This window comes from Anomaloglossus baeobatrachus, chromosome 10 (genome assembly GCF_048569485.1).
Source record: "Anomaloglossus baeobatrachus isolate aAnoBae1 chromosome 10, aAnoBae1.hap1, whole genome shotgun sequence".
Classification (NCBI taxonomy): Eukaryota; Metazoa; Chordata; class Amphibia; order Anura; family Aromobatidae; genus Anomaloglossus; species Anomaloglossus baeobatrachus.
Window position 1 is genome coordinate 196,336,927 of NC_134362.1, and position 21,522 is coordinate 196,358,448.

A 21,522-nucleotide genomic window follows, 5' to 3' on the forward strand; every position below is an offset into this window, starting at 1 on the left:
AGGTTGAACGCTCTGTACCGGAATCGAGCAGGTTGAACGCTCTGTACCGGAATCGAGCAGGTTGGCCGCTCTGTACCGGAATCGAGCAGGTTGGATGCTCTGTACCGGAATCGAGCAGGTTGGATGCTCTGTACCGGAATCAAGCAGGTTGGATGCTCTGTACTGGAATCGAGCAGGTGGGACGCTCTGTATCGGAATCAAGCAGGTGGGACGCTCGGTACCGGAATCGAGCAGGTGGGATGCTCGGTATCGGAATCAAGCAAGTGGGACGCTCTGTACCGGAATCGAGCAGGTGGGACGCTCGGTATCTGAATCAAGCAGGTGGGACGCTCGGTACTGGAATCGAGCAGGTCGGACGCTCCACAGAGGTTCTACTGAAGTAATGAGCATAATGGAAGTCAATGAGAATCTCAACATTTTTACGGAAGACCCTAACAGGAGGGTCGGAACCAGAGCTCTCTCGTCGGTGCGGGGAGTCGAGCATGTAGAGCAAGATACCCGATCGGCTACCGAGCATCTCGAGTGACAACTTCTGCCATAATCGCCTCTCCAAAGTTGTCGCACCACCCTCCTGCACACCACACTTTACACTTTGGTTGATTTTGGGGCCCCCTGATATAACATATGAACAGGAGGTGCTGGAAAGAGGACAAACAAAGCAACATTTACCCAGATTTGAGACGTTGCGATTCCTCCCTCCATCCGGCGCCCCAGCAGGATCTCATCTACATTTGCTCGTGTCAAATTAAGCTAAGTTAATGTATTTCCCCCCCCCCCACCCCCACCTCTGGTATTAAGATATCATCCCATTATTGTGATGTACCGCCGCGCTCCGGAGTCAATCACGGTCCCGAGCAGCAGGAGCTCTGACAATCCTTCACACATTGTCAGAATAAATACATAGAAAATCAACACGAGCCGCGCGCGCCATCCCTGCGCCGTAACACTCAATATGTATAACAGTGACTTGTGACCACCGTCGCGTGCTGACAGTCCCATAAATATGTATTGATACGGAGGCCGTAAATAGGAAGAGTAAATTGAGAGGGAATCGTATCGACGCAGACTCCTGAAATAACGCCGGCGTCTCAACTTTCTGCCTGACGCTCGCTCTTTTTTTTTTTTTTTTTTTTTATGGAAGCACAAGGCGATATAATCCTCGGCTGCTCCCCGAAAAAGCCCCATGACTGCGAGTAACGGATTTCCATTTCTGACAGGTTATTGTTCTCCTGTTTATTGAGAAGATGTAGCAGAGCTGACTTTGTCTCATGTTGTTTGTATATTTCCGATAAGTGTAAACCTAATACATCATTACTTGCAGAAAAAAAAAATACAGATGTAGCAGCGATGGCTGTGGCGGTCTTTAAGGTAAAATGATGCATTAGGTTTACCTGCAGTCCTGTGCAAACTCCGCTTTTCTAAGTAAACTGGAGACCAAATCACCTGTCCATAATGTAAATCTATTACTGGTAGTCACGGATTGGTACAGATTTTAGTTTGTGGCATCTTCAACTCTGCTACATCTGCCTCCAATTCTTTCTGCACTATGGTCAGTCAGTAAGTTAAAATGATGTATTAGGTTTACATGCAGTCCTATGCAAAACTATACTGACACATGATAACATCACCATGTGTTATGATTAACTCAGTTGTATGCATATATCTATCAGAGGTCTATATATGTGCTGTCAGGGCTTGCCTCGTTATGTCACCTTTCAGCCTTCCCTATATGTGCAATCGGTCCTTCCTTCCCCCCTTGTCCTGCCTTCCCTCGATGTGCCCTGGTCCCTCGTTCCCTCGATGTGCCCTGGTCCCTCGTTCCCTCGATGTGCCCTGGTCCCGCCTTCCCTCGATGTGCCCTCGTCCCGCCTTCCCTCGATGTGCCCTCGTCCCGCCTTCCCTTGTTGTGCCCTCGTCCCTTCCTCCCTCGATGTGCCCTCGTCTCACCTCAATGTGCCGATGTCTTGCCTATCCTCGATGTGCTGGTGTCTTGCCTATCCTCGATGTGCCCTCGTTCCGCCTTCCCTTGATGTGCCCTCGTCCCTTCTTCCCTCGATGTGCCCTCGTCTCACCTCAATGTGCCGGTGTCTTGCCTATCCTCGATGTGCCGGTGTCTTGCCTATCCTCGATGTGCCCTCGTCCCTCCTTCCCTCGATGTGCCCTTGTCCCTCCTTCCCTCGATGTGCCCTCGTCCCTCCTTCCCTCGATGTGCCCTTGTCCCTCCTTCCCTCGATGTGCCCTCGTCCCTCCTTCCCTCGATGTGCCCTCGTCCCTCCTTCCCTCGATGTGCCCTCGTCCCTCCTTCCCTCGATGTGCCCTTGTCCCTCCTTCCCTCGATGTGCCCTCGTCCCTCCTTCCCTCGATGTGCCCTCGTCCCTTCTTCCCTCGATGTGCCCTCGTCTCACCTCAATGTGCCGGTGTCTTGCCTATCCTCGATGTGCCGGTGTCTTGCCTATCCTCGATGTGCCCTCGTCCCTCCTTCCCTCGATGTGCCCTCGTCCCTCCTTCCCTCGATGTGCCCTCGTCCCTCCTTCCCTCGATGTGCCCTTGTCCCTCCTTCCCTCGATGTGCCCTCGTCCCTCCTTCCCTCGATGTGCCCTCGTCCCTCCTTCCCTCGATGTGCCCTCGTCCCTCCTTCCCTCGATGTGCCCTTGTCCCTCCTTCCCTCGATGTGCCCTCGTCCCTCCTTCCCTCGATGTGCCCTCGTCCCTCCTTCCCTCGATGTGCCCTCGTCCCTCCTTCCCTCGATGTGCCCTCGTCCCTCCTTCCCTCGATGTGCCCTTGTCCCTCCTTCCCTCGATGTGCCCTCGTCCCTCCTTCCCTCGATGTGCCCTCGTCCCGCCTTCCCTCGATGTGCCCTCGTCCCGCCTTCCTTTGATGTGCCCTCGTCCCGCCTTCCCTCGATGTGCCCTCGTCCCTCCTTCCCTCGATGTGCCCTCGTCCCGCCTTCCCTCGATGTGCCCTCGTCCCTCCTTCCCTCGATGTGCCCTCGTCCCTCCTTCCCTCGATGTGCCCTCGTCCCTCCTTCCCTCGATGTGCCCTCGTCCCTCCTTCCCTCGCTGTACCCTCGTCCCGCCTTCCCTCGATGTGCCCTCGTCCCTCCTTCCCTCGATGTGCCCTCGTCCCTCCTTCCCTCGCTGTACCCTCGTCCCTCCTTCCCTCGATGTGCCCTTGTCCCTCCTTCCCTCGATGTGCCCTCGTCCCTCCTTCCCTCGATGTGCCCTCGTCCCGCCTTCCCTCGATGTGCCCTCGTCCCGCCTTCCTTTGATGTGCCCTCGTCCCGCCTTCCCTCGATGTGCCCTCGTCCCTCCTTCCCTCGATGTGCCCTCGTCCCGCCTTCCCTCGATGTGCCCTCGTCCCTCCTTCCCTCGCTGTGCCCTCGCCCCTCCTTCCCTCGCTGTGCCCTCGCCCCGCCTTCCCTCGATGTGCCCTCGTCCCTCCTTCCCTCGATGTGCCCTCGTCCCGCCTTCCTTTGATGTGCCCTCGTCCCGCCTTCCCTCGATGTGCCCTCGTCCCTCCTTCCCTCGATGTGCCCTCGTCCCTCCTTCCCTCGATGTGCCCTCGTCCCGCCTTCCCTCGATGTGCCCTCGTCCCTCCTTCCCTCGCTGTGCCCTCGTCCCTCCTTCCCTCGCTGTGCCCTCGTCCCTCCTTCCCTCGCTGTGCCCTCGTCCCTCCTTCCCTCGCTGTGCCCTCGCCCCGCCTTCCCTCGATGTGCCCTCGTCCCGCCTTCCCTCGATGTGCCCTCGTCCCGCCTTCCTTTGATGTGCCCTCGTCCCGCCTTCCCTCGATGTGCCCTCGTCCCTCCTTCCCTCGATGTGCCCTCGTCCCTCCTTCCCTCGATGTGCCCTCGTCCCTCCTTCCCTCGATGTGCCCTCGTCCCTCCTTCCCTCGATGTGCCCTCGTCCCTCCTTCCCTCGCTGTGCCCTCGTCCCGCCTTCCCTCGATGTGCCCTCGTCCCTCCTTCCCTCGCTGTACCCTCGTCCCTCCTTCCCTCGATGTGCCCTTGTCCCTCCTTCCCTCGATGTGCCCTCGTCCCTCCTTCCCTCGATGTGCCCTCGTCCCGCCTTCCCTCGATGTGCCCTCGTCCCGCCTTCCTTTGATGTGCCCTCGTCCCGCCTTCCCTCGATGTGCCCTCGTCCCTCCTTCCCTCGATGTGCCCTCGTCCCGCCTTCCCTCGATGTGCCCTCGTCCCTCCTTCCCTCGATGTGCCCTCGTCCCTCCTTCCCTCGCTGTGCCCTCGCCCCGCCTTCCCTCGATGTGCCCTCGTCCCGCCTTCCCTCGATGTGCCCTCGTCCCGCCTTCCCTCGATGTGCCCTCGTCCCGCCTTCCTTTGATGTGCCCTCGTCCCGCCTTCCCTCGATGTGCCCTCGCCCTGCCTCCCCTCGATGTGCCCTCGCCCCGCCTCCCCTCGATGTGCCCTCGCCCCGCCTCCCCTCGATGTGCCCTCGCCCCGCCTTCCCTCGATGTGCCCTCGCCCCGCCTTCCCTCGATGTGCCCTCGCCCCGCCTTCCCTCGATGTGCCCTCGCCCCGCCTTCCCTCGATGTGCCCTCGCCCCGCCTTCCCTCGATGTGCCCTCGCCCCGCCTTCCCTCGATGTGCCCTCGCCCCGCCTTCCCTCGATGTGCCCTCGCCCCGCCTTCCCTCGATGTGCCCTCGCCCCGCCTTCCCTCGACGTGCCCTCGCCCCGCCTTCCCTCGACGTGCCCTCGCCCCGCCTTCCCTCGACGTGCCCTCGCCCCGCCTTCCCTCGACGTGCCCTCGCCCCGCCTTCCCTCGACGTGCCGCCGCCCCGCCTTCCCTCGACGTGCCGCCGTCCCGCCTTCCCTCGACGTGCCGCCGTCCCGCCTTCCCTCGACGTGCCGCCGTCCCGCCTTCCCTCGACGTGCCGCCGTCCCGCCTTCCCTCGACGTGCCGCCGTCCCGCCTTCCCTTGACGTGCCGCCGAGCAGCATTATATCCAGCTTTCCCTCGATGTAACCAAGGAGCAGCTGAGCGGGAATCTTATTAGAAAAGGAATACTCAAGTGTTGAAAATGATTATTTTATCCAAGTCTCAGGACACGGTTTCCAGCATTTTTAATCATCCTGGATAATATCTTGGCCGGATCCTCAGCGTAGAAAGCCCTCCTCATCCTCCTCATCATCATCTCTCCAGCCGTACAATCATCGCTTGTCATTAGCTGTCATGTTCCATTCCAGGCTGTTCTTCCACTTCTCTGCTGTTCTCCATCCAAAACATGTCTTCTCCATCCTTCACCATCTGTGTCCTTCTGCTGATCCCATCCAGGCGCTGCCAATCATTCGCCTATTGCATTTTTTTTTTTTTTAATAAGCCGTCTTCACAAAATGACCCTTTTCACGGGGTGTTGGTAATTTCGGTGGCAGCATAAAGGTTGTGCCCGGCTCTCTTTAGCGCCGTTGTTGTGCTGTAATTAATGCCATCGCGGGCTCTTTGAAGCCTGACAGATTTGAGTAAATACTGTTTGAAAAATTGGATCACAGCGGTGCCTGCCGCGATATTAATTTTCCCATTGTCTGCTTATTTCCAGTTGACGGTTTAAGCAGCAGAAAGTTCTAATTTTAAGGTTTAAAGGGAACTTGTCGGCGCCCCCAGCGAATAAGCAAAGTGTGCAAATTCTCCAGAGAATGCATTTATTGGAGCCCCAAAATCCGTTTTACTGACACCCCAATAAGTTAGAACCACTTTCTCCCTTTTTCCACCTTTATCAACTTGCGTGCAACAATCTCAGAGGTCAGTACCAACCTTTAGCCAGCCTTACCTAGAAATGGCTGGACAAGGATTGTGCGCCCCCCACTGGTGACGACGAGAAAATTATTTTTACATAATAGTGCTACAATTCGGCATTTAAAGGGTGTTTCCAAAAAAATTTTTTTCCTAAAGGCAGGCAATGTCTTTAATATACCCCTCTATACTCGCCCGTTAGCAAAGTACCGCTCCAACGTTGCCCATCCTCACTGGTCTTTACTTGGTGGCAGCGATTGGCTGTAGTGGTCACATGTGTAAACGAATGGTACTGACTTCCATTGGAGGGGAAGAATGCTCGCTCATCACTAGTTACCAGTACTGAGCACCCGAGCATGGTAGTGCCCGCTCATCACTAGTTACCAGTACTGAGCACCCGAGCATGGTAGTGCCCGCTCATCACTAGTTACTAGTACTGAGCACCTGAGCATTGTAGTGCCCGCTCATCACTAGTTACCAGTACTGAGCACCCGAGCATGGTAGTGCCCGCTCATCACTAGTTACCAGTACTGAGCATCCGAGCATGGTAGTGCTCGCTCATCACTAGTTACCAGTACTGAGCACCCGAGCATGGTAGTGCCCGCTCATCACTAGTTACCAGTACTGAGCATCCGAGCATGGTAGTGCTCGCTCATCACTAGTTACTAGTACTGAGCACCCGAGCATGGTAGTGCCCGCTCATCACTAGTTACCAGTACTGAGCACCCGAGCATGGTAGTGCTCGCTCATCACTAGTTACCAGTACTGAGCACCCGAGCATGGTAGTGCCCGCTCATCACTAGTTACTAGTACTGAGCACCTGAGCATTGTAGTGCCCGCTCATCACTAGTTACCAGTACTGAGCACCCGAGCATGGTAGTGCCCGCTCATCACTAGTTCCCAGTACTGAGCACCCGAGCATGGTAGTGCCAACTCATCACTAGTTACCAGTACTGAGCACCCGAGCATGGTAGTGCCCGCTCATCACTAGTTACCAGTACTGAGCACCCGAGCATGGTAGTGCCCGCTCATCACTAGTTACCAGTACTGAGCACCCGAGCATGGTAGTGCTCACTCCTCACTAGTTACTAGTACTGAGCACCCGAGCATGGTATTGCCCGCTCATCACTAGTTACCAGTACTGAGCACCCGAGCATGATAGTGCCCGCTCATCACTAGTTACCAGTACTGAGCACCCGAGCATGGTATTGCCCGCTCATCACTAGTTACTAGTACTGAGCACCCGAGCATGGTAGTGCCCGCTCATCACTAGTTACGAGTACTGAGCACCCGAGCATGGTAGTGCCCGCTCATCACTAGTTACCAGTACTGAGCACCCGAGCATGGTAGTGTCCGCTCATCACTAGTTACCAGTACAGAGCACCCGAGCATGTTAGTGCCCGCTCATCACTAGTTACCAGTACTGAGCACCCGAGCATGGTAGTGTCCGCTCATCACTAGTTACCAGTACAGAGCACCCGAGCATGTTAGTGCCCGCTCATCACTAGTTACCAGTACTGAGCACCCGAGCATGGTAGTGCCCGCTCATCACTAGTTACCAGTACAGAGCACCCGAGCATGTTAGTGCCCGCTCATCACTAGTTACCAGTACTGAGCACCCGAGCATGGTAGTGCCCGCTCATCACTAGTTACCAGTACAGAGCACCCGAGCATGGTAGTGCCCGCTCATCACTAGTTACGAGTACTGAGCACCCGAGCATGGTAGTGCCCGCTCATCACTAGTTACGAGTACTGAGCACCTGAGCATGGTAGTGCCCACTCATCACTAGTTACGAGTACTGAGCATGGTAGTGCCTGCTCATCACTAGTTACGAGTACTGAGCACCCGAGCATGGTAGTGCCCACTCATCACTAGTTACCAGTACTGAGCACCTGAGCATGGTAGTGCCCGCTCATCACTAGTTACCAGTACAGAGCACCCGAGCATGGTAGTGCCCGCTCATCACTAGTTACCAGTACTGAGCACCTGAGCATGGTAGTGCCCGCTCATCACTAGTTACCAGTACTGAGCACCTGAGCATGGTAGTACTCGCTCATCACTAGTTACCAGTACTGAGCACCTGAGCATGGTAGTGCCCGCTCATCACTAGTTACCAGTACTGAGCACCTGAGCATGGTAGTGCCCGCTCATCACTAGTTACCAGTACAGAGCACCCGAGCATGGTAGTGCCCGCTCATCACTAGTTACCAGTACTGAGCACCTGAGCATGGTAGTGCCTGCTCATCACTAGTTACCAGTACTGAGCGCCCGAGCATGGTAATGCCCGCTCATCACTAGTTACCAGTCCTGAGCACCTGAGCATGGTAGTGCCCGCTCATCACTAGTTACCAGTACTGAGCGCCCGAGCATAGCAATGCCCGCTCATCACTAGTGGAGACCTTTCGTGGCCTCTATGGGTTGCACGGGTCATCTGAGTCGCCATTTTTTTTTTGTGGCCCCTCTATTTCCATATATTCTACATTCTGAAACATTAATGGAGATTTTAAGTCTTTTTTTTTTTTTTTTCTTGTGACTGTTGATGTCTCAACTTCTTCCATTCCTTTTTTTCAGATTCAGTGTGAATAACACCCTGCTCCACCCTGAGATTGTGGAATGGTAAGCCACTTTTTTTTGTCTTTTATCCATAGCGGGAACTCGTCTCTTATTATTATTATTATTATTATTATTATTATAATTATCATTGTTATTATTAATCATTAATAGTAGTAATAATAGTAGTAATAATGTTAATAATAAAAATATTAGTTTATTATTACTACTATTATTTATTTTTTTTTCCTCTGTGGGCAATGTGATATGGATTGTAAATGATGCTTCTTAGCGACCTCTGATCTTGATTGATATAGGTATAGGTTGCAAAAAAAATAGTAATTAAAGGGGTTTTCCAGAACTGATACATTGATATCTTATTATTAGGATTGGTCACCAATATGTGATTCTGGTTACTCCCAGCCGGTATTCCCAGCTGTAGTGGCCGCTCTCTAGTTCTGCAGCTTCGCTCCTATCCACTTCAATAAGAGGTGAACAAACCATTATTTGGCAAATCTCCGACATATTACAGTAGTTTGGGGACTTTGTAGGTCCAGGGGATCATGATATAATGTCCTATATCCCATTGCTGCCATATCGTCCCTATGGCAGTAGTTTTTATTGTTACAGTTGTTCGGTATAAATGACAAAACCTAACCACGTCGCTCCGGCCGCTCGCCGGAATTTACTATATTTGTTTTGATCCAAATGTTTCATTATCAGCCATCTTCCCCGGAGTCATTTCGGATAAGGAAATGAGGAGAATGACGATTATTTTATTTTTTTTATTATAGCGTAATTCTGCAGATAGATGGGTGAGATAACGTCTGGCGGAACAGAAGGTCGTCTGCGCGACCCGCGACCATTAAACCTCCATGATTCCTCTTGAACCAGAATACTGTTTTATAATTGGGATCCGTGTCTGCCGGAGCCGCGGCGGTGTCATCAGTTTAAAGGCTAATTGCGCTCAGCGGCTGGCGCCCACCTCTGGGGGGTTCTCCGTCATCCGTCTCAAAATATAGCAAATGTTAGAAGGTTACTTTCCTGTAAATGAGATCACGGATTGTTAGTGAGGGTTTTATTGCAGCAGATAGGAATATTCATGGACAGATGCTAGAAACTTTACTTTTCTTTTCCTCTATTCCTTTTGTAATTGAACTTTAAGGGGGGGCTAAGACACTGTTTTTTTTTTGTTGTTTTTTTTTGTAAGTCCCCCTATTTTCTTACTCTATATTTTCATGGTGACCTGTATTCAGTAGGTGCCCACTCTTGGGTGCAGCACTACATGGTGACCATCACTTCTGAACCAGCTTTAGGAGTGATGCAACCATGCCTGGAGGGGGAGCGAGCCAACTGTGCCGGCAGATGTGAGAAAGCCAAGCGTGCCGGCAGATGTGAGAAACCCAAGCGTGCCGGCAGATGTGAGATACCCACGCGTGCTGACAGGTGTGAGAGACTCAAGCATGGCGGGCAGGTGTGAGAAAGCCAAGCGTGCCGGCAGATGTGAGAAAGCCAAGCGTGCCGGCAGGTGTGAGAAACCCAAGCGTGGCGGCAGGTGTGAGAAACCCAAGCGTGGCGGCAGGTGTGAGAGACTCAAGCATGGCGGGCAGGTGTGAGAAACCCAAGCGTGCCGGCAGGTGTGATAAACCCAAGCGTGGCGGCAGGTGTGAGAAACCCAAGCGTGGCGGCAGGTGTGGGGGACCCAAGCGTGGCGGCAGGTGTGGGGGACCCAAGCGTGGCGGCAGGTGTGAGGGACCCAAGCGTGGCGGCAGGTGTGAGGGACCCAAGCTGGGCGGCAGGTGTGAGAGACCCAATTGTGCCGACAGGTGTGAGAGACCCAATTGTGCCGACAGGTGTGAGAGACCCAATTGTGCCGACAGGTGTGAGAGACCCATTTGTGCCGACAGGTGTGAGAGACCCATTTGTGCCGACAGGTGTGAGAGACCCAATTGTGCCGACAGGTGTGAGAGACCCAATTGTGCCGACAGGTGTGAGAGACCCAATTGTGCCGACAGGTGTGAGAGACCCAATTGTGCCGACAGGTGTGAGAGACCCAATTGTGCCGACAGGTGTGAGAGACCCAATTGTGCCGACAGGTGTGAGAGACCCAATTGTGCCGACAGGTGTGAGAGACCCAATTGTGCCGACAGGTGTGAGAGACCCAATTGTGCCGACAGGTGTGAGAGACCCAATTGTGCCGACAGGCGTGAGAGACCCAATTGTGCCGACAGGCGTGAGGGACCCAATTGTGCCGACAGGCGTGAGGGACCCAATTGTGCCGACAGGCGTGATGGACCCAATTGTGCCGACAGGCGTGATGGACCCAATTGTGCCGACAGGCGTGATGGACCCAATTGTGCCGACAGGCGTGATGGACCCAATTGTGCCGACAGGCGTGATGGACCCAATTGTGCCGACAGGCGTGATGGACCCAATTGTGCCGACAGGCGTGATGGACCCAATTGTGCCGACAGGCGTGATGGACCCAATTGTGCCGACAGGCGTGATGGACCCAATTGTGCCGACAGGCGTGATGGACCCAATTGTGCCGAAAGGCGTGATGGACCCAATTGTGCCGAAAGGCGTGATGGACCCAATTGTGCCGACAGGCGTGATGGACCCAAGCGTGCCGACAGGCGTGATGGACCCAAGCGTGCCGACAGGCGTGATGGACCCAAGCGTGCCGACAGGCGTGAGAGCCCCATAAGCTGCGATACCAAATGTTGTTTTTTTTTTCCCTTTATTTTTAACAGGGGAAATATTAGAGGAATTTTAATCTTTTTATATTGTTTTATTTTTCTTTATTGTTTTTTTTTTTTTAACATTATTTTTTTTAGTCCCCTTAGTTATTAATTTACTTTAATTGGGGGTGTGTAATGCTTTGCATCAGTGAGGGTTTGATGCACTAATTGTTTGGATTGGGGGTCCCATGTGATCCTTGAATTTCTCTTTTTTTCACACCTTTTGGCAGCAACTTCCAGGTCGCTGCTTTTGTCATTTACAGCAAAGCATTGAGATGTTGTTATTTTTATTTCTTTTTTTATTTTTTTTTTATTGCAAATATCAGACATTATTTCACATGTCTGCTCCAGTCCCAGGTGATGAGAGCAGATGTTATGTGACTACCGTGCAGATGCACTTGGGAAGGGGAATCTGTTGGAGAGGTTTGATGGCGGTTGACAGATTATTCCTCGTGGTACCCTATGTCAGAGGCATGTCTCGTCTTACGTCCCGGGAACGGCGGCTGCATCGCGCCGTCAGCCTTCGCACCGCTCCCGCTCCCTCATCACCCATGACACATCTGCTCACAGTCAACATATCTGTCATTTTTGCACCATAACCCTGAAAGCTTTGATCACATTTCATCTCTTCCGCGTCTCAAGCCCTTTGTTGTCAGAATTGCTGATTCCTGCATTATTATATTCCAAAAATATCTGATTCATTGAGAAGAGAGATGCGGAATTAGAAGTCAGCGCGTATCTAGAATACACAGCAGGCATGGAAAATAGTATCTCATACTGATGCCATCTAGTCATAAGCAATCTCTGACATCACTGGGACTTGTGGTAGTTACTTTCTGGGGTTTTATTGTTGCTTATTGGTTGTCACGTATATTAATATTTTTTACGACACAGGATGTCAAATTCCCAAAATACAATTTTTATCATCTAAAACTTAAACTTCCCAGTAACACTTGCTTCTCCTCAGTGCTGCACACCCCTTCCCCATCTCCTGTTTGTGTGTGCTGCTGTCTACATACACCTCTCTGAGATATCCATCCAGATTATCGAGGTATAATATACTTCTTTGTACTCTGCTCCTGTACATTACCCTACCTGGTGGATTGTATCCATCTATAGCACTATAGCTGTCTGTATGGTTCTACATAATTTTTATCTGGTTTATAGCAAAGCTCATCTCTCCAGCACTTCTTCACAACAGCAGTGCAGAACTGCAGGCATCACAGGTCAGCTAATTTCAGGCTCTGTATGCAGAGCCCCATCCTGCAGTATATCTCACCTCTCAGCCATCCTGCAGAAAATCTCTCCTTTCTGTCCCCTGTATATACAGCTCATCCTGCAGAATATTTCTCATTTTGGCACCTTTGTAGAGCCCTGTATACAGTCCATCTTGCAGTGTATTTCTACATTCTTTAGTGATGTCATTACTTCCTCGTGAATTGACTACATGCTTTCGTGATGTCGTTACTTCCTCATGGTTTGATTGGCTACATTCCTTAGTGATGTCATTACTTCCTTGTGGATTGACTACATGTTTCAGTGATGTCGTTACTTCCTCATGGTTTGATTGGCTACATTCCTTAGTGATGTTTTTACTTCCTTGTGAATTGACTACATGTCTTAGTGATATCATTACTTCCTCGTGAGTTGATTGGCTACATGTCTTAGTGATGTCATTACTTCTTCGTGAGTTGATTGGCTACATGCCTTAGTGATGTCATTACTTCTTCGTGAGTTGATTGGCTACATGCCTTAGTGATGTCATTACTTCGTCAGTTTGGCTACATGCCTTAGTGATGTCATTACTTCGTGAGTTGATTGGCTACATGTCTTAGTGATGTCATTACTTTCTCGTGAGTTGATTGGCTACATGTCTTAGTGATGTCATTACTTTCTCGTGAGTTGATTGGCTACATGTCTTAGTGATGTCATTACTTTCTCGTGAGTTGATTGGCTACATGTCTTAGTGATGTCATTACTTCCTTGTGAGTTGATTGGCTACATGCATTAGTGATGTCATTACTTCTTCGTGAGTTGATTGACTACATGCCTTAGTGATGTCATTACTTCTTCGTGAGTTGATTGGCTACATGCATTAGTGATGTCATTACTTCCTCGTGAGTTGATTGGCTACATGCATTAGTGATGTCATTACTTTCTCGTGAGTTGATTGGCTACATGCATTAGTGATGTCATCACTTCCGTGTGAGTTTATTGGCTACATGAGTGATGTCATTACTACTTCGTGAGTTGGTTGGCTACATGTCTTAGTGATGTCATTACTTCCTTGTGAGTTTATTGGCTACATGCTTTAGTGATTTCATTACTTCCTCGTGAGTTGATTGGCTGCATTCCTTAGTGATGTAATTACTTCCTTGTGAGTTTATTGGCTACATGCTTTAGTGATGTCATTACTTCTTCATGAGTTGATTGGCTACATGCTTCAGTGATGTCATTACTTCCTCGTGAGTTGATTGGCTACATGCATTAGTGATGTCATTACTTGTGAGTTGATTGATTATATGCATTAGTGATGTCATTACTTCTTCATGAGTGGATTGGCTACATGCCTTAGTGATGTCATTACTTCCTCGTGAGTTGATTGGCTACATGCTTTAGTGATGTCATTACTTCCTCGTGAGTTGATTGGCTACATGCCTAAATGATGCCATTGTTTTTGAATAGCCTGACTGTATGATGTAATGGTAATATAATAATCAGTAATTTTATAGTTTCCAAAATAATTTTTGTTCTGATTACCTTTTATATCATCTCACACACTCGCCTGCTCCTCCTGTATACATGCTGTATCCTGAGACCGCGCCTGCACTGCCTCCACACCCCTCCGCGTCTTTGCTCTTCTTGCTCTCGGAGTTGTGATCGGCTCTTGCAGATGGCGTGATATATGTCGTTTCGCTGCTCCTCATCTTACTCTGTCTGCATTTTTCTATACTTTGAATCATATTTTTTTTTGCTTCCTTTAAGCACCAGGTTTTCATTAAAAATCCAGCAGTGCCTGAGGGGTAGAGCATTGGGTGGTGTAAAACATGTCGACTCCCAGCATGCTTCATGGTTCGGCTTCAACTTTTGTGATATTCTCCGTCGTTTCTGATTTCGTTTTTTCCTCTGTAGATAAGGGTTTACGTGCTAAATGTTAATGCTAAATTTTTATTATGATTGGACTACCAAACCACAAGCTGAAAACGAGCATCTGGATGGTCGCGATTGTAGAACACCCCTTAAAGTGCTCATCCCTGCTCTGTATACACCGATCAGCCATAACATATATTGTGTAGTCATCAAAACCGATCGAGGCATGAGCTCCTCAGGACCTCTGATGGTGTCCTATGGCATCTACCACCAAGACGCTTGCATCAGATCCTAAGCTTCTCGGTGCGGACTCCATGGATAGCACATCCCACAGATGACCAGTGAGATTGATATATCGGAATTACGTGTCTCCTAAGGAAGAGGAACTAGGATGCTAATGGAGGACACCAGGTAGGGAAAGGTATATAGTCAGTTTTTTGTCCCCGGGTGGAGGGACACTTCAAGTTCTCAGAAAAATGTGCAGCTCTTCTTGTTGACTGGATCAGATGAGCTAAGCTCCTCTTCCGGGAACTCCCCGCAAACAATTCACTAGACTCTCTGTATACCGTGAGCACCCCAGAAGACCTACCCGCACACCGCGATCACCCCACGAGACCTGCCGTATACCGGAAACACCCAATGAGACCCGTCATATATCCGGAACGTTCCACAAAGATCCTCCATATTCCAGTTACGCTTCAGAAGACCTGCCATGTATCGAAATAACCCCACAAGACCCTCTGTAGACCAGGAATATCGCAATAGTATATCATGAACACACCATCAGATCTGCCATATATTTTGAACACTCCAAAAGACACTATGTATACTGGTAACACCCTCAAAACATACCATATAATGGGAGACATCCCACTAAACATACCATATAACCTGGATACCCTATAAATTCCACCGTATATCGGCAACACCCTACAAGATTTACCACATACTGGGAACTCCCTACAAGTCATCTACTGAGAGCTCCCCACAAGACCTGCTGTATACTGGTAACTTCCCATAAGACTCATATACTGGGAACAACCCACAAGACCCGCTGTATACTGGGAACATCCTGTAAGACCTGCTGTATACTGGTAACTTCCCATGAAACTCATATACTGGGAACAACCCACAAGACCCGCTGTATACTGGGAACATCCTGTAAGACCTTCTGTATATCGGGAACTCCCCATGAGACCCGTTATGTACCAAGAACTCCCCACAAGACCCGCCTGTGAACGGGGTATGTGGCAGAGCAGTGAGGGACGCCAGGCCGAGGAACACTCCAAAAGGGTTTTATTGGAACCACAAAGATAAAGCACCAAACATTAATATAAATCCATAAAGTCTGCAAGGAGTCCACAACAAAATAACAGATCCGGGGGCGCCTCCCGGTATTCCAACACCTTGGAAAATATGGCAATGGACCTTATATGAGTGGACAACAAAAGACAGTCCCATGTGGCCACTGATCTCCAGTCTGTAACAGTCCATACACCGACACTACTTTCCAGCCTCAGCCATAGATCCTAGTACGTCTCCAGCCGAGATCCAACTAACTGACCTAACATGGGTCTCATTGTTCTTCTCTCCTGGGATCAGCCCCTTAGGTGGGCAGAAGGGTCCACCTTCCCTTGGACATTTGATACATGAAAGGATTCTAGACGTTGTGGATTGGATGAATCCCATGCTGAGAAGAACAAATAATCTTCCACCAGAAGCAGTACATACAGGACAGTCAAGGAGGGACAGACTATTACACCATGAGCACAGGCGGGGGAGGGACACACTGTTACACCGCCGTATACCGGAAACACCCCACATGACTTGCCATATACTGGGAACATCCCACAAGACCTGCCGTATGCCAGGAACATCCCACAAGACCTGCCTTCCGTATCCCGAGAACACCCCACAAGACCTGCCGTATACCGGGAACACCCCACAAGACCTGCCTTCCGTATCCCGGGAACACCCCACAAGACCTGCCGTATACCGGGAACACCCCACAAGACCTGCCGTATACCGGGAACACCCCACAAGACCTGCCGTATACCGGGAACACCCCACAAGACCTGCCGTATACCGGGAACACCCCACAAGACCTGCCGTATACCGGAAACACCCCACAAGACCTGCCGTATATCGGGAACATCCCACAAGACCTGCCGTATACCGGGAACATCCCAGAACACCTGCCGTATACAGGGAACACCCCAGAAGACCTGCCGTATATCGGGAACATCCCACAAGACCTTCTGTATACTGGGAACATCCCACAAGACCTTCTGTGTATTGAGAACATCACACAAGACCTGCCGTATATTGGAAACTTCCCATAAGACTCGTCGTATACCGGAAACATCCTACAAGACCCTCCATATAACGAGAACGTACCACAAGACCTGCCATATACCAAAAACTCCCCACAAGGCCTGCTTTACATCATGAAGTTCCCATAAGACTTGTCGTATATTGGGACATCCCACAACACCCTCCGTATACCGGGAACACCCCACATGACCTGCCGTATACCGGGAACACCCGACAAGACCCGCTGTATACCGGAAACACCCCACAAGACCCGCCGTATACCGAGAACACCCCACAAGACCTGCCATTTTAGATGTAATCTGACCCAGCCAAATTTACCGTAATTAAATTCCAGCCTTAAGCAAAAAAAAAAAAGACGACATTTGGCTTCTTGTGGTTAGGTTTGGGTCACGTTGTGTCCGCTTTAATCTCTGTATAAATAGAATTTTAGACTTTAGGTAAAAACCAATAAAGGCTTAATGGCAGCTCCGCGTTTGTCCGGACCCTTCAGACTGTGACAAGTGTCTCCAGATCACAGTGTTTTCGCTCCTATCAGCCAAGACGCAAAGTCTTCATTATGCAGAATTTCCAATATTCGGCTGCAGGAGTAATTTAGCACGTCAGTGACATTTTCAACTACAGCCTTAAGTTTACAATCTTCGCCGCATCCGCCGAGCCATCTGCATTTAGATACGGGCAGCGCGTGAATAATGTCTCCTATAGATTACACAATATTACTACCATGAATATTTTAAGCCCTCAAAATGCTTCATTAAACGCTATAGGCTTAAAAATGTCAGCAATAAATTGTACGTCTCTCCCCCCATCGAGAGTTTGAGTCAAATCATTTACATAAAACTCAACATACTTTTTATTATTATGCAAATTGCACAGCGTTTCCATACACCTTATGTAATAAATGAGCCTCTTCCCCCTAAGACCTGTATATACATATTCATCAGCTTGCAAATTAATTACCATTCATCCCCCCCCCCCAAAAAAAAAATGGGGAAAGGGTTAAATAAATAACTGGATCCTGTCCTTTGTCGCTTGCAAACATTGACTTCATTCGACTAGCCTTTCAGCAGCTATTAATATTTTTCCATTCGGTCTGAAATTTCCTTTAAATTTGGAAATCGGATAAAAATTAAAATAGATGGCCGCTTATTTCTGGGGAAAAAAAGGAAAAATATTACTGCGAGTTGTGGTAAACTAGATGATATCAACAACCATGCCTTAATAATTAATGAAAGATATGAAATATGTATATAGTATAAAAAATATAGCGATCAATTGGACAGTGTCAGTTTTGACGATTTTTAATTTCTCCAGTATTTAATTATCTCATGCTAGTGCTGAATTTACATCTACACTGCTCAGTACTGCTATATAGTGTATAATTACACCCCTGAGGTGGAGTTACAATTACACTGCTCAGTACTGCTGTATAGTGTATAATTACATCCCTGAGGTGGAGTTACAATAACACTGCTCAGTACTGCTGTATAGTGTATAATTACACCCTGAGGTGGAGTTACAATTACACTGCTCAGTACTGCTGTATAGTGTATAATTACACCCTGAGGTGGAGTTACAATTACACTGCTCAGTACTGCTGTATAGTGTATAATTACATCCCTGAGGTGGAGTTACAATTACACTGCTCAGTACTGCTGTATAGTGTATTATTACATCCCTGAGGTGGAGTTACAATTACACTGCTCAATACTGCTGTATAGTGTATAATTACACCCTGAGGTGGAGTTACAATTACACTGCTCAGTACTGCTGTATAGTGTATAATTACACCCTGAGGTGGAGTTACAATTACACTGCTCAGTACTGCTGTATAGTGTATAATTACACCACTGAGGTGGAGTTACAATTACACTGCTCAGTCCTGCTGTATAGTGTATTATTACACCCTTGAGCTGGATTCACAGCTACACTGCTCAGTACTGCTGTATAGTATATAATTACATCCCTGAGCTGGATTCACAGCTACACTGCTCAGTCCTGCTGTATAGTGTATATGTGGCGCCCCTGAGGTGTCAGGTGCCACAGGGAACTGTATCCAGTTGCAGTACCTAAGCGGGGTTTCTGGGAGACCAGTGCCGGTAAACACCAATCAACACCATTTAAAACACACTTTTCTTTGCCCTTTTTCCAGACTGGGTAACAGGCTAGATACGGATCTGATGGATGGTCACCTATTGGTCGGGACGTAACCAATCCCGCTTGTCAGAAGCCCGGAATGGGGAGTGGCTAGTCTTGAGAGTTGACAGGGACATCTGAAAGTCAGTCAGGAGTTGACGTTGAGTCAGGGAGGGTGTGAGGAGACTTGGGTCCAGTGAGAAACACGAGGAGTGACATCGGTGGGCTAAAGGAGTATGGTCGCCGGGGAGAGTACAGTGTCAGTACTCACGGGACCGAGCACAGGCGGGGTGCAGAGCCCTAGTTCAGGAGGATGCTTTAGGCTCACCTGTTAAATCTGCTAGGTGAGGGGACCATCAAGGTTTCTCACTGAATTAGAGTCCGGGGCACAGCAACAAAGACAGAACCTGGGAACTGGGACAGAGGTCCAACCCAAGAGAGGTTCAAGCTGCCTGCCATACGGGCCAGGACTGTGAGACCAGGAGGGGACCCCAAAAGTGCTTCAGGCCACGGGGACCCACCAATTACAAAAGGGTGTATGGAGGAAGAGCTCACCAGGTCACAACACCGACACTGGGATCAAAGGAACACCGGATCACCTGAGACCACATTGGCAGAGACCAGTAGCAGGCGGGTGGCGGTACCACAGAACCAGTGAGTAAAGAACAAGTTGAGCCGCAGCCCCTGTGTCGTCTGAATTCTTCCTACACCTCTGTCACCATACTACAACCATCATCATTCTTCCCTGAGGCCTAGCTCTACTTGCGGAGGGCTATAACATCCGGGCTGCTCAATACCACCAGCCCCAGACGCGAGAGACTACGCAGCGGCAGCTCCCTCTCATAGCCGCACACCACAAGTGGCGTCACGTACTTTATTTAATATTGACTATAACTCCCATCGTCATCTCCCCTTCATTTATCAAAAGACACCGCCAGGGTCACAGAGCAGAGCATCGCCACCGCTGGCATCCCCAGACTAGTCCGGCCCGGTTCAGAGTACCCCTGACTCTGGGGCGGGTGTGTCAATTAATGACACCGTAGAGCTGTATTCACAACTATACTGCTGTATATTATTACATACCTAAGCTGGATTCACAAGTACACTGCTCAGTCCTGCTGTATAGTGTATAATTACACCCCTGAGCTTGATTCGCAGCTACACTGCTCAGTACTGCTGTATAGTGCATAATTACACCCCTGAGCTGGAGTCACAACTACATTGCTCAGTACTGCTGTATAGTGCATAATTACACCTTAGAGCTGGATTCACAACTATATTGCTCAGTACTGCTGTATAGTGAATAATTACACCGTAGAGCTGGATTCACAACTACACTGCTCAGTACTGCTGTATAGTGAATAATTATACCCCTGAGCTAGATTCGCAGCTACACTGCTCAGTACTGCTGTATAGTGCATAATTACACCTCACCTCTGAGCTGGATTCGCAGCTACACTGCTCAGTACTGCTGTAGAGTGCATAATTATACCCCTGAGCTGGATTCGCAGCTACACTGCTCAGTACTGCTGTATAGTGTATAATTATACCTCTGAGCTGGAGTCACAACTACATTGCTCAGTACTGCTGTATAGTGAATAATTATACCCCTGAGCTAGATTCGCAGCTACACTGCTCAGTACTGCTGTATAGTGCATAATTACACCTCTGAGCTGGATTCGCAGCTACACTGCTCAGTACTGCTGTATAGTGTATAATTACACCCCTGAGCTGGAGTCACAACTACACTGCTCAGTACTGTTGTATAGTGTATAATTATACCTCTGAGCTGGAGTCACAACTACATTGCTCAGTACTGCTGTATAGTGAATAATTATACCCCTGAGCTAGATTCGCAGCTATACTGCTCAGTACTGCTGTATAGTGCATAATTACACCTCTGAGCTGGATTCGCAGCTACACTGCTCAGTACTGCTGTATAGTGTATAATTACACCCCTGAGCTGGAGTCACAACTACACTGCTCAGTACTGTTGTATAGTGAATAATTATACCCCTGAGCTAGATTCGCAGCTACACTGCTCAGTACTGCTGTATAGTGCATAATTACACCTCTGAGCTGGATTCGCAGCTACACTGCTCAGTACTGCTGTATAGTGCATAATTACACCTCTGAGCTGGATTCGCAGCTACACTGCTCAGTACTGCTGTATAGTGCATAATTACACCTCTGAGCTGTATTCACAGCTACACTGCTCAGTACTGCTGTATAGTGCATAATTATACCCCTGAGCTGTATTCACAGCTACACTGCTCAGTACTGCTGTATAGTGCATAATTATACTGTAGATCTGGATTCGCAGCTACACTGCTCAGTACTGCTGTATAGTGCATAATTATACTGTAGATCTGGATTCGCAGCTACACTGCTCAGTACTGCTGTATAGTGCATAATTATACTGTAGATCTGGATTCGCAGCTACACTGCTCAGTACTGCTGTATAGTGAATAATTATACCCCTGAGCTAGATTCGCAGCTACAATGCTCAGTACTGCTGTATAGTGCATAATTACACCTCTGAGCTGGATTCGCAGCTACACTGCTCAGTACTGCTGTATAGTGTATAATTACACCCCTGAGCTGGAGTCACAGCTACACTGCTCAGTACTGCTGTATAGTGCATAATTATACTGTAGATCTGGATTCGCAGCTACACTGCTCAGTACTGCTGTATAGTGCATAATTATACTGTAGATCTGGATTCGCAGCTACACTGCTCAGTACTGCTGTATAGTGCATAATTATACGCCTGAGCGGGATTCGCAGCTACACTGCTTAGTACTACTTTATAGTGCATAATTACACCTCTGAGCTCTGACAGCTGCTCTGCTTAGTAGCGCTGTATATTGTATAATTATACCTTTTGAGCTGGATTCACAGCCACACTGCTCAGTTCTGCTGTATACTGCATA

General features: G+C 49.3%; 1 protein-coding gene across 1 annotated transcript in view; it reads left to right on the forward strand.

Moving 5' to 3' along the window:
- Positions 1 to 21,522, forward strand: part of PEPD (peptidase D) — a 200,076-nt gene that overhangs the window by 50,264 nt on the left and 128,290 nt on the right. Inside the window, 1 exon segment of the mRNA XM_075325191.1 lies at positions 8,313 to 8,357. Coding sequence (XP_075181306.1) covers positions 8,313 to 8,357 — 45 coding nt within the window.